This window comes from Chelonia mydas, chromosome 3 (assembly GCF_015237465.2).
Source record: "Chelonia mydas isolate rCheMyd1 chromosome 3, rCheMyd1.pri.v2, whole genome shotgun sequence".
Classification (NCBI taxonomy): Eukaryota; Metazoa; Chordata; order Testudines; family Cheloniidae; genus Chelonia; species Chelonia mydas.
In genome coordinates, this window is record NC_057851.1 from 91,501,302 (window position 1) to 91,515,435 (window position 14,134).

General features: G+C 40.4%; 1 protein-coding gene across 2 annotated transcripts in view; it reads right to left on the minus strand.

Moving 5' to 3' along the window:
• TRDN (triadin) overlaps nt 1-14,134 on the minus strand; it is a 119,326-nt gene that overhangs the window by 69,794 nt on the left and 35,398 nt on the right. For both annotated transcript variants that reach the window (XM_037894715.2, XM_007056294.3), the window contains exon 2: nt 3,051-3,260. In XM_037894715.2, coding sequence (XP_037750643.1) covers nt 3,051-3,260 — 210 coding nt within the window. The remainder of the gene's footprint in view (nt 1-3,050; nt 3,261-14,134) is intronic.

The window sequence follows — 14,134 nt, forward strand, 5'->3', positions numbered from 1 at the left end:
AGATTCTCTTATGATTCTGTTAGTCCCACTAAAACAAATATATCATCCCACTGAAACTAACGGAACTGCTCATAATGTACTACACAATGGGAGAAATCCTGGTCTCATTAAAATCAACGATAAAACTCCCTTTGATGTCAATGGGGCCAGTTTTTTCACTCAATGATGTTTAATGGTGGGAGAATCTCGCTTCTACTAAGACCTCTGGACAAAAGACACATAAAGACATTATAAGGGCTTTAATAGGGCTTTTGCTGCAAAGAGATAGTTTAAACCATCTTTTGGGATAGATGCTGTATATTTGTAAGCTGTGCACAACTCCCAAAGGCAATCTTCGAGTGGATAAGGAAATAAATTGGAGGGAAAAATCTATAAAACACAAAAGGTACTAAGGAAAAAAAGACAGGCAATTGTAGAATTAACTCCATTTTCTACTCTACATTTCATATGTAAGTGGTAGCAAATTAATGTAGATCATGTTTGCAAAGCTAAAGCAACAATACTGAAAATAACAATTCCCATTTTATACCCATGCCTAGATGCTTCAGGCACAGCCTCAAACCAAAGGGAAAATATAGTGCATATTCCTTAAGAAGTCTGTCAGTGGTGCCAAATTATGAGCCAAATCACAGTACAATAATCCCACTGAAGTCAAGGGGCCAGATCCTCAGCGGGGTAAGTCATTTCAGCTCTGTGAAGGCAAGCAGGTTGGACTATGTGACACCCTTTTTACTATTACACACAGATTAAGCAGCATGATTCACTTAGAGAACCAGGCTAACTAGGAGTCTACTAGTTGAAAGCCCCAGCTCCGGCTGAGGAGAAATATGTACCCATTGTTACATTTCTGTAAATAAAGAAACCTGGTTAATAAATCCATGAGAAGAAGCAAAGGAAGGAGAGGATTCCTCTTTCTAATAGTGCACCATCTAACATCCAGTTTAAAACTTGTGTTGCTAATGAATCAGAACACCAAGTCTCTTCTGAAGAAAAGAGAAAGACTCATCAACTGGAAACACTAAGGTACCATTTTTCACAGAATTGCACAAAATATACGCAGTCACCTTTCAAATAAAATTTTACATTATTTTATTCCAACTGCCTGAAGATGTCATTTTCCATTAATTCATTTGGAACCACTCACTTAATCAGTGAAGCAGAAGTGTCAGATTTTCATTTGACTGATTCAGCTTCCAGTATGAACACAGTTATCCATGTCTTAATGTTTCTTCAACCAATCTGCCCCCCTCCCCCAGTAGGCACAAACTGGCAGCTAAATCCTTCAGTTCAGTCCTTCAGCTTTACTCGAGAGCCTGGACTGAGATATGCTCAAGGACTGCAGGATCGGGACAGCTAAGTACTATCAACTAGGTATATTTAATTGATGATTTATGCAAAAGAAAAAAAAATTGTAAAATAGTGCTTTATAGATAATACTAGTTTTTAGGTTTAGATGAAATTAAATATAGAGACAATCAAATTGTTATGTATCCTTTAGAGAAATCACTCAATAAAGATACTTGTTGGGATTGAGGTTGCCATTGTTTCCGTCTGGAAACCAAGGAGGCCAGATGACAGTCAAGGGATTCCAAAGAGCAAAATACAGTTTCTCTACATTCTAAGCTTATTTGCCATCCATTAATCCAACATTGGAAGGTTTGTGTGAGGCACAAAACCTTTAGGTCAGTAAATCAATATTGATATTTAGCAGGGCAACATCAATATATCTGTCAGTAAACCAATAAACTCTGGGAAATTAACTTTGAATCTTAACTCAATTTGTTCTGAATAAAAAGGCTCAAGTTTGAATTTGAACTCCTAGTTAAAGACAGATGTTGTAACATTAGAACTGGAGTTCTCACTTAAGAAAAATAATTCTTTCACCTTTATTGGTTTTTCTTTCTTTATTCTTATGTTTCCCAACCACACCACTGTATTTACCCCTAAAAGTCTTACTTTTGTAGTAGCTTACTTATCACTGGGACTCTTTAGAACACAAAAAACTTTTACTTTGTTAACAACATATTACAAGAGTTGTCTGTATAAATTTAATGTATTAAATTGCTAAGCACAAACCATAAATAGCAGGAAGTAATGAGTTCAGTAATTCAATACCTCTTCTAGACTTCACTTCCTCTTCTCAACCTCAATTACCATTCTTCCACCACCCTCAGAGGTCATGTAACCCCACCCTCATCTTGTACAACCAGCTTGAGCTTGGACCATACTTGGACCAATACTCTTGAGCTTGGACCACATTTACTGGTTATTGGCCAGATCCTAAACTGGTGTAAATCAGAGTTGCTACATAGAAGACCATGTAGCTACTCTAATTTATGCCAACCAAGGATCTGGTTCTATATGGTAAAGTATTAAAGTTTACATGGCTTGCATAAATTATATTATATTATATGTGTGTTTTTATTGGTTTCTCTAAGTGTCAGATTGCATGTGATTGCTATATTATGTTTTCTGTAATATTAAGGAAAATGTATGTGAATGAATGATCTGTTAGTGATTGTTCTATGTTTAGTAGTAATTTTTATGTAGAACTGAAATTTTAATGTGTTGCATTTATGCTCAGAGTTAAGGCTACACACTGTTTCATAGCTCAGATATACCCATGCTCATGCTGAAGAACCAGAGGGGTCTGGGTCCTGCTTTAAATGCAAATCTCAATGCAACTTTAACACTATCATTGCTAGCAAAGCCTCCATAAAAACAAGGTTTACAAATGCCCATAGGATGAGTACTTCAGCATAAATTAGATGGCTAAGAGAATGACAAACAAGACTTTTAAAGATTACAATTACTTTTTAAAATTTAATCTCCTTGCAATTTAAAAATGCAAAGCTGTATGGAATATAAATTGAATATATGGAATATAGTCTAGCATTTCTTGCAAGATCAGGGCTTTCTCTTTTCACCTGACTGGATCAAAGAAGCTGAGGTGCATCCAAGTGTATATAATATACAGTGTACATAAAATATAAACAGCACATTTTGGTCATAAATATATGAGATGTTAAACAGAATTTGAGTGGCCTTACCTGCAAAGGTTTTGTAATCCACCAGGTCAAACATGATAATAGCTACTGCTGACCAGGTAACAATCAGAGCAACAACAAGAAGCCATGCTGCTGGCGAGCTGAATGTCGTCATTAGGTCCTCTGTAACTGACTTCTTTCCCACTTTCACTGGTGGCGTGAGAACTGACCCATTCTTGTTGTCCATTACTGTAGTGGTGGTTGACATATGTCCTAGTAAAACATTAAAAAAAAAAAGAGAGCAAATAAATATATTAAGCTAGGTACCTATCAGTCTAAGCTAAAGAACATGTATGTAGCTTCTGGTCTGTTACAGTTGTTATAGCTGTCAAGTTTTCTAACAACTTAGGCCTTCATTCAGGAATGCACCTCTATTCAGAACAGTAGTTAAACATGTACTTTACTTTGCTTACATGCTAACCTGAACAGGGACAGAGTTAATTACATTGAATCCTAAAACAGGGCTTGTTTACACAAACATTTTTAGTTCATAACAAGATGAGTGGGGGGGTGAGTCCAACCTACACTAGCCTTCCAGACTGTGTGCGTGCATCCTGGTGAGCTAATCCTCTTTGAAACAGGACAACATCAAAGCACATGAACTGTTAATGCACATTAGCAGGGCCCACAGGGACAGCTCGTCCATGGCAGGATAGTGCAGAGTAGATTCACACCCAAGCATGCCTCAGACTGTTTAGAAAAGCCCTTATATTGCTTTCCTGAACTAGGCCCATAATTAATCATTTAAACATATTCTTAAATCCATACTTATTCAGTACAACACTTAAGCAAGTGGTTAACACTGACTTCCATGGGACTTACGTCTGTTCTTTCATTTAAGCACTTGCTTTTAACTGAATAAAAATGCCTTCCTGAACTGAGGACACAATCAAAATAAGTTAGGAGAAAACATATAATAACCACAGAAAAAAACCCAATATATAGCTTCATTGCTCACCACAAGCCACTTTGCTGTGACTAGCTACACACCTAAAACAGTGGCTGATATAATAGCCCTCTAAAAGACTGACTTGTTATGGACTGTGATGAGGCGTCTGCCCCACACTGGTGGAGAAAAGCAGCCCTGGGGAGGCTGCACAGCAGACAGCCAATCAGAGAGGGGCTGCAATGAGAAGCCAATCAGGTCAGAGCAGACCCATATATAAAGAGAGTTGGAGGGCAGAGGAGGTAGTTCCCGCTTCGGAGCCTAGGGAGAAACGACTGGGTGCCTGAAGGGCTGAGGGAACCACCAGCACTCTGGATAGAGCAGTGCTGGGCCTGGTCCGGGGGGGGGGGGGGGGGGGGGGGGGGGGGAAGAGAGAGAGAGAGAGAGAGAGAGAGCCAGCGCCAGCGAGCGAGCGAGCGAGAGCTCCAGCTTGACTGGCTGAAAGACTGCAGCCCGATACAGGGGCGGAGAAGGTGCTAGGGCTACGGGGAAGTGGCCCAGGGAAACAGACGGCAGGGGTTGAAGGAGACTCAGCACGTGGCTACCGCCTACAGGGTCCCTGTGTCAGAACCTGGAGTAGTGGGCGGGCCTGGGTTTCCACTGTGCCTCACCCCCACTTGCCACTGTGGGGAGTGGCCAGTGAAGGGCTGCAGTTTGCCACTGAGGGGAGTGGCTGGACAGAGGACTGCTGTTCCCCCGGAAATGGGGGAGAACGGAAAGAAATGGCTGGAGGGCTGTGTCCTGAAGAGGATGCCATGATCTTTGAGGCAACATGGGTCTGGAACAGAAGTGACAGTGGTGAGACACCACTGGAGGAGGGCGCCCTGTGAAAAGACTGAAATAATTCCCCAGCAGATGGCACCACGGTGGTGAGTCCCCGCCCTGTTACATGGACACTGTGCCAGATCCACAGTAAAACAACCTACATCCATGGAGCTATGTCAGTTTACACCAGCTGAGTATCAGCTTTGAATTCTGCTGTCAAGGACACATGACAATGAGTGTGTTTTATACTATATTCCATCTCACCAGTCAATAGCAGAAGAAATGTTCTATAGCTGTGCCATGTCTTTTCTAGACAGTGTCATTACAATTTGTGAAGAATCATATTTTTGTAAATAAATCTGTTTTGAGCATTTTCACTTTCATGAGATGGCCTTCTAAAAGCCCGTCTTTTCTCCCAAGAGTTGCAGTGTCAAATGGGCTTAACACTGAAAGCTAAAGGCTCTTTAGTAGGAAACAGAGAGCAAGATGAACACCTATGTCAATTCTCATTCAGCAGATACCACCTGTTTACTGGTGAATAGCTGCATTTTTAAATACAAACTACTTAACTTACTTCTCTGTGGCTGTTAAGAACATCTTACACTGCACACAGCTCAAAACAGCTTTTAGAAGCTTAAGATCTCATTATATTATGTTTCAAATTGCTGAAATTTAAAACCTGAAAATATCTGAGAAATTCTTGAACTCAAACAAATAATAAACGAAATAATCATTGCTTTTGTCTGATATCCAGATATGAAGCTGCAAAAAATCAAATCATTCACTCCTCCCTAGTCACCAAGAGTCAAATGGCACTGTTACATGCTGAGCTCCCTCTTTTGGGAGACACCAGGCTGCAGTATGGGAACTAACCCTTGCATTCCAAATGCTTTTAAGCCTACGGGATCAGCGTTTGTATGCAGACACTGTTTCGAAGTCCAGCCTTTCTGAGCCTTTCACTTATGAGGTACCATTCTCCTGTCTAGCACCACTTTCTTGGGAAGTGGGACCCTATGGTCTCTCCTATACTGAAGTCCACCAGAGCTCTACCCTTGTGGGGACTTTGGTTTATTATTTAACCACTCAAGAATCTCATGACAGTTAAATCAGGGGAACACACAGACTTTGCCAAGGAACCTCTACACCAGACACTTTACTCAGACCAAGCACGAGAGTTACAGACCTAGGCAAAAATAACAAACAGCTGCATGGAAAACCCCTCCCTTCAGTGTCTTCAATGCTTCAAGATCCTTTTGGGTTTTGGTTAGTGACCTTTCAGGGTCCCAGACCCCACCTGCACCCCACTCTTCCTATTGTAAGCTGATGGATGGCTGGTGAGAGGGTGCTGGCTCAAGAAGATCCGGGACTTAAATAGAGTTCTGGCCTCCTATGTCAGGTGCCCCCTGCCAGAGCAGCTTCACCCCCGCCACAAACATCAGATCAGTTACTCGACTCCTGCTTTCCCACCCAGCCATGTTCCCAACTGGGAAAACTAGTTTTCCTGGACTACAGCCAGTCTGTTGTTCTAGGGTGTATTCATTTGAACGATGGACCATCAAGGCTGAGGCAAGTTGATGGTTTTGCCATTGTTAGCTCCTCTGCTAGGTGTCAGGATTTCATCTAATACCTCCCAGGTGTCCAGCTCAAGATGGAGGCTACAGTGAAAAAGTGAAGGGCACAAGACAGTTCAGAACAGTGTTTCAGATTGATATAGACATACACAGACATACACTAATCTGTACCTGTAACATCATCTTTGGGGTAACTTCTCTAGCAGCTAAACTGATGCATTATTTATAGTGGTCACCAAAAAAAGGAATCCAAACAGATGTTACATATTTGCATAGTTTGGTTAAATTCATCCTGATCCAATTCTTATTAAAGGGTCCTCACTGAGTTCAGGGGGGGCATTGGATCAGGCCCTGTATGATTCTGAATTTCCAAAGAATCCCTTTTATTGCTAAAAGAATTAAAGAACAATGCAAATATGAGAGTGAACTTGTACTCAGTCCCTATTTATCACCAAAGCAAGAGCAAAGTGAGTTTTATATCAGAGTACAGTAGTGCTGCCTCTGTCTGGGTCTTCTCATGCTGATGCTCATAATAACCACTTCTGATGCTATAAAATTGCTGCCTTTCTGGTTGGGTCACTGAACAGTCAGGTAAGAGAGAAAGGGGCATGTGATGAAGCTCTAACTAAACAATGATAAGCAAACTCAGTCTGTTTCTGACAAATACTGATCTGGAATCTCTACCATTAGAGACAGGTTACAAGAATCTTGAAGAGAGAGTTTAAGAACCCCAGACGTTGTGCACACTGTGAGTAGCTTTTATTTCAGAGTCTATCTTGAGATACCTACAGAAATGATAAATACATAGGTTGTGGTGAATGAGATCTTTTGTTTTGTCCATCAATTTATATTTTTTTAAAATTAGAAAAACGAGATGGAGCACAAACTCTCACAAGCCTGAGACTGATGAAAAAACTCTTTTGTTCCCTGTATAATGGAAAATCAGTCCAAGAGTGATGTGATAATGAAATCATCATTACATGTCTTGCAATGATTTGTAATGTGAGCAAGGTCAGTGTCAGCTTCAGCAGTGATATGATTTACACTCAAACACCATACATTAGAACAGAAACTAAAATAATTCACACCCTTGACTGTTCTACACTTTTTATTCATTGTGATTGTATATAATTTTCCTTATTTTTGTCCCCTTTTTAGATTGCATTCACTCCAAACATCCCTATACTGATCAAGTGTCTCATTTCAAGCCCTAGAAACCTGCATTGTTACATAGTAATGTTGTATAAGCAGCACAAAATTGGCATGTTACATGATTTTTGTAACTTACATGAAATTTGGTTTCATTTATGGATAATGTGTTCAGTTAATGAAGAGTGTCATCTGTTAAGATGCAAGTTATACACTTTTCTATTTTAAAAACATCACTGCTTCCATTTTCCTGAACATAAATATTGGATCAAACATCACACTGCAGGAGAGAAAAATCAAGTTACAAAGATCAGCTTCCTAAAATCAAATTCCAAATCAATAGCATTATGTTATGTAACATTCAAATTCATTCATACAAAAATAAACGAACGTGTGCATGCAACAAGTCATAAATGACACATTATGCATTTTCTTTCCTCTGGGGAGACCAGTAGGAGTTTATGATGTAAGGGAGAGAACAGAAAGGTACTATCTTATCTTGACAAGTCTGATTGGCATCATAACATAACTCAAATGACATACTAATGAAAGACATTTGCACAGTAAAAGCAAAGGCAATTAAAACTACATTGTAATGGGGTGGTCACCCCATATGAGCACTGAAAAGGTTAAGGAAGCTGAGAAAGAATGAGTTAGGCAACACGTGAGGGGACTAGTCTGGAGAAGCAACCCCTGGTGAAGCTGAAGATGAAGCTCCGCTGAGCAGGTGTGGGCTGGACTAGTATAAAGCCAGGAAGCTGGCAACAGAAAGTGTGGTAGTGAGGAAGTCTGCAGTCATCCTCTGTGCATTGGAGAGGGAATGAGAGAATCCAGAGAAAGAGTAGAACCCTGGGACCCTGGCCCTGAGGGAAGGGTGGATAAGAAAGCCCATGGGAGTAGGAAGTAGCCCAGGGAGAAAGCACTCAGGTTTGGGACTGCACAGACCTTGGCTGTGTGTTGTAGGATCCCTGGGCTGGACCCTGGAAGAGTGGGTGCACCTGGGTTCCTCTACCAGCTACTGACAATAGGTCCCGTGAGACACTATACCCTGGAAGAGGAAACCATATAGTGATCTGGCCAGAAGCCTGAGTCACGGAGAGGAAGCTGCAGCTCCTGGAGTGAGAGGAGCCCTGGAGTGAGAAAGAGGATAATGGGTTAAGATATGCAAGGGTAGGTTTCTGACCTGGAAAAGAGCTAATCCCCAGAATAACCCACAATATTATTATATATTTATAGTATATAATTACTATATAAAGTACTGTTTTACTGGGGATAGTGACCATGTAAAAATAGCACCTTTTAAATTCAATAAATCTACACCTTTTGTATTTGAATCATATCTGTTTACTTTAATGACAAAATAGGTTATCAAAACTTATCAGTCTAGTGAGCCTTCCAGAGCTAGTACAGTTACAGTTGTTATTATGAAAGGGCCTAATGGTTACATTAAGTCTCATTGGTCGTTGTTGTTACCCACTGTAAGAACCCCATAGAAAGCAGAGATGTCATACAACCCTGCAGCCAGAGAGCTATTAAAGGGGTATTGTGTGACTATTGATCCGGGTTGGCATCACAGCCATCACAGCATTGCAAGCTAAGCTACATGCAGCATTAGGGTTTCCCAGAAGATTCCTGACGCAGGCACTGGGTGTTAGAAGCTTCTTCTTGGGTACATGGCTGGCTGGGAGGGGTCGCTTGGGATTTCTGAGTCAGGAAACTGCCTGTGTGGTTTTTGCCCCCATGGGGGTTCACCTAGAGTCCATCCTAGGAATGTGAGAACAGTGCAGCTGGGAATAGTGGCAATAAATCAACTTTCCTACTATATATAGGAAGGTGGCTGAAAGTGGTGAAAATCTCATGGAAGGAAGTGGGGTTGGCTGACAGCTCGAGGAGACAATGGAGGAAATTAAAGAAGCTTGAGCCCCTCTGGACAAGACGTGGACTCCCACTAAACATATCTAATAGCAAGATGATTGGTAACACTATCTAAAATACTGAGTCAAATACTATATTATCTATATTGTGTGGGCCCTAAATGCACATTGGGCAAGATGTATTGATTGCTGAAATTTCTATATTATCTTAACACATCTTGAAATAATTAATCTATCCATAATTTAAAGATAAAGTAATTAGAATATGGTGTTTATACTTGAACTTCTTCCCTTTGAATGGTACTTTGCTTTACAAGTTACCAGTGCAACCTTGTGAATGGAATTTCTTTGACAATCTGTGCACATTGCCACCCACAACACAGCGTCTCCACAAAGACTTGTGCTTCTCCCTGACTTCTGCCATACCCGCCTCTACAACTGTAGTGTCAGAGGTGCATATATCACATTTGAATCTCACTACCTATGCTGTACATAGCACATAGGCTGAAAATGAAGGAACGGGAACAATCTAGAATGGAAAGGCTCAAATTATAATGGAAATTTCAGGTCTGTTCTGGAACTGTCAAAAAAATAGAAATACTGGGGTGTTCTACTCACAGTTAGTTTAACAAAAGCTTCAAGAGAAAAATCCCCCAACACCTGAAATGTTTGTTAGCAGAGAAAGTGGCATAAAAAAGCTGCATAAATATTAAAATAATAGAAAGAGGTAGTGGGCTTGCTTGTGAGGGAATGAATTACAGACTTATCAGTGACTGACAGTTATAAACATGTAAAATTCATTATAAAATAAGGGGGGGATGAAGAGACAATTTCTAAATAACAAAAGAAATAGAATCAAGATTATAGAACATGGAAGAAGATGGTACATGAAAATTAAATGAACTGAATACCAAAAAAGCAGTGACAACTGTCTACTGTATTGTATACTCAATTTCCTATTTTTCTTATTATTCCTGCATTGGTTTTATTTTTGATCAATATAAAATATGTAATGGCATAAAAATTGTATTGTTTATCTTGTCCATTCAGACTCAGAGATAATGTACATCAATTTTTAAAAACATCACATTGATTTCAATGGGAGTTTGTGGAATAAAAGTGACATCTTTCCTAAGCATTCCATTAAGACATGCAGTTCAAAGGAAATGGGGAACCAGGTACAATGTTAATAACAGAGCTACATGTACTGTATGTTATGAATTGGCACAGTTATTAATTCTAGATCCTTTAAACATGTACATTTAAGGATCCCAACAATGGTGATGCTTCCCACAAAGTAGTAATGACTACTCCTGCAGAGTCATTACACAATCAATCACTTTATGTGGAGCAGAGGGGAAGAAACAAAAAATTCTCTCCAAAATAATTGTTTATACTAGTATTAATTAAAAACCCATACAAAAATGTAGGTAAAAAAGAGTATTTCACTGACCCGCAAAGCACTTCCTAATAGTTTATGGTCAGATTGTGACACCTTTCCTTACACTGAGTAAGTACCTTATTACACAAGTAGCCCCACTGACTTCAACAGGACAGTTCATGGTTTAAGATACTGTTCAGTGTGAGTAATATCACATCACAATTTGGCCCATAGCAGAAATTCTGAAAGTTTTTTTACATACTTTATATTCAGTATTGCTTCTCCCTTATACTTTATTTTTAAACATATTTGCATGGAAACAGTGTCTTTCTTCTTTAAGAGTTCATCAGCTCCTGCTGCTTATACCCCACTGGAGTCATAATCCTTCTTTTGTGATATCACAATGATTTCCACATCAATCTATTGTGAAGATTATGATGACTTCAAATGAGGAGGAAGCAGCAAGAGAAGATGAACTCTTAAGAAACAAAATATACTATTTTCATGCAAATGGCCTTCATAATAAAAAGAAAAATAAAATATATGGGTGGCATTTTTCTAAAAAGAATATTTTTCAAAGCCTTCATTGAAATGGCAGGTGCTGTTTAAAATAAAAGCAATAAAATTCAGAGAGAAGGCTCACAACTTTTTTTTTTTAGTTAGACTCACATTCTAGTCAGTGAGTTCTTATGTAAACTAATTTTATCTTGAAATTAACTTTCTGAACTATTTAAACACAAGAAGAACAGTTGTTATTGGCCTCCATTCACAGATTTCAGAGTAACAGCCGTGTTAGTCTATATTCGCAAAAAGAAAAGGAGTACTTGTGGCATCTTAGAGACTAATCGATTTATTTGAGCATAAGCTTTCATAAGCTACAGCTTATTTCATCGGATGCATACTGTGGAAAGTATAGAAGATCTTTTTATGCACACAAATTATGAAAAAATGGGTGTTTACCACTACAAAGGGTTTTCTCTCCCCCCACCCCACTCTCCTGCTGGTAATAGCTTATCTAAAGTGATCACTCTCCTTACAATGTGTATGATAATCAAGTTGGGCCATTTCCAGCACAAATTCAGGTTTTCTCCTCCTCCCCCAGCCGACACACACACAAACCCACTCTCCTGTTGGTAATAACTTATCTAAAGTGATCACTCTCCTTACAATGTGTATGATAATCAAGGTGGGCCATTTCCAGCACAAATCCAGGGTTTAACAAGAACGTCTGAGGATGGGGCGGGGGGTAGGAAAAAACAAGGGGAAATAGGTTACCTTCCATAATGACTTAGCCACTCCCAGTCTCTATTCAAGCCTAAGTTAATTGTATCCAATTTGCAAATGAATTCCAATTCAACAGTCTCTCGCTGGAATCTGGTTTTGAAGTTTTTTTGTTGTAATATCGCAACTTTCATGTCTGTAATCGCGTGACCAGAGAGATTGAAGTGTTCTCCGACTGGTTTATGAATGTTATAATTCTTGATATCTGATTTGTGTCCATTTATTCTTTTATGTAGAGACTGTCCAGTTTGACCAATGTATATGGCAGAGGGGCATTGCTGGCACATGATGGCATATATCACATTGGTGGATGTGCAGGTGAATGAGCCTCTGATAGTGTGGCTGATGTTATTAGGCCCTGTGATGGTATCCCCTGAATAGATATGTGGGCACAGTTGGCAACGGGCTTTGTTGCAAGGATAGGTTCCTGGGTTAGTGGTTCTGTTGTGTGGTATGTGGTTGCTGGTGAGTATTTGCTTCAGGTTGGGGGGCTGTCTGTAGGCAAGGACTGGCCTGTCTCCCAAGATTTGTGAGAGTGTTGGGTCATCCTTCAGGATAGGTTGTAGATCCTTAATAATGCGTTGGAGGGGTTTTAGTTGGGGGCTGAAGGTGATGGCTAGTGGCGTTCTGTTATTTTCTTTGTTAGGCCTGTCCTGTAGTAGGTGACTCCTGGGAACTCTTCTGGCTCTATCAATCTGTTTCTTCACTTCCACAGGTGGGTATTGTAGTTGTAAGAATGCTTGATAGAGATCTTGTAGGTGTTTGTCTCTGTCTGAGGGGTTGGAGCAAATGCGGTTGTATCGCAGAGCTTGGCTGTAGACAATGGATCATGTGGTGTGGTCAGGGTGAAAGCTGGAGGCATGTAGGTAGGAATAGCGGTCAGTAGGTTTCCGGTATAGGGTGGTGTTTATGTGACCATCGTTTATTAGCACTGTAGTGTCCAGGAAGTGGATCTCTTGTGTGGACTGGACCAGGTTGAGGTTGATGGTGGGATGGAAATTGTTGAAATCATGGTGGAATTCCTCAAGGGCTTCTTTTCCATGGGTCCAGATGATGAAGCTGTCATCAATATAGCGCAAGTACAGTAGGGGCGTTAGGGGACGAGAGCTGAGGAAGCGTTGTTCTCAGTCAGCCATAAAAATGTTGGCATACTGTGGGGCCATGCGGGTACCCATAGCAGTGCCGCTGATTTGAAGGTATACATTGTCCCCAAATGTAAAATAGTTATGGGTAAGGACAAAGTCACAAAGTTCAGCCACCAGGTTAGCCATGACATTATCGGGGATAGTGTTCTACAAGCCGTCAAGAACACTTTAGATAAGCTATTACCAGCAGGAGAGTGGGGTGGGGGGAGAGAAAACCTTTTGTAGTGGTAAACACCCATTTTTTCATAATTTGTGTGTATAAAAAGATCTTCTCTACTTTCCACAGTATGCATCCGATAAAGTGAGCTGTAGCTCACGAAAGCTTATGTTCAAATAAATTGGTTAGTCTCTAAGGTGCCACAAGTCCTCCTTTTCTTTTTGCGAATACAGACTAACACGACTGTTACTCTGAAATCTTCTTTTCCATTCACAAGACTGTCAAGACAAATAAAATACAACTCAAAACTTGAACATTCCATCTGTCTGCATCTCCATATGAGTTTTGGTTGGGTTTTTTTTGGGGGGTGGGGAGAGAATCATTGTTTAGGGCAACTGCACCTGTATTTCCCCCTCATGGTCCAGCAAGGGCACTCTCGCCCCGGCTTCCAGCTCCCCAAATGTTGCCTGTCTTGGTCATAGACATGTGAGTCTCCCTCCTGACTGGGGTATTTCCAGGCTGCAAAGTTCCCTGCTTACCCCATGAATCCCGCAGCAAAGTCAGACTGCCTAAGCAGGGCTTCTTTACTTTTCTCCTCAGAGATAGTAAATGGAGCAATTGCCATAGTTAAGTTGTCACCCAGCTCTTTCTTAATAAGCCCATTTATTAAGGTAAAATGATTACAGAGAAAACATAAAACAATCAAAGAAACTTCACGCTTGCTAATAAGCTTATCAGAGATTACCTCAACTCCAGCAAGGGCTCTGGCCTATGAACAGTCCTTCAGCCCCTACGAAGTGGTTTTTCTAAGGTTTCCA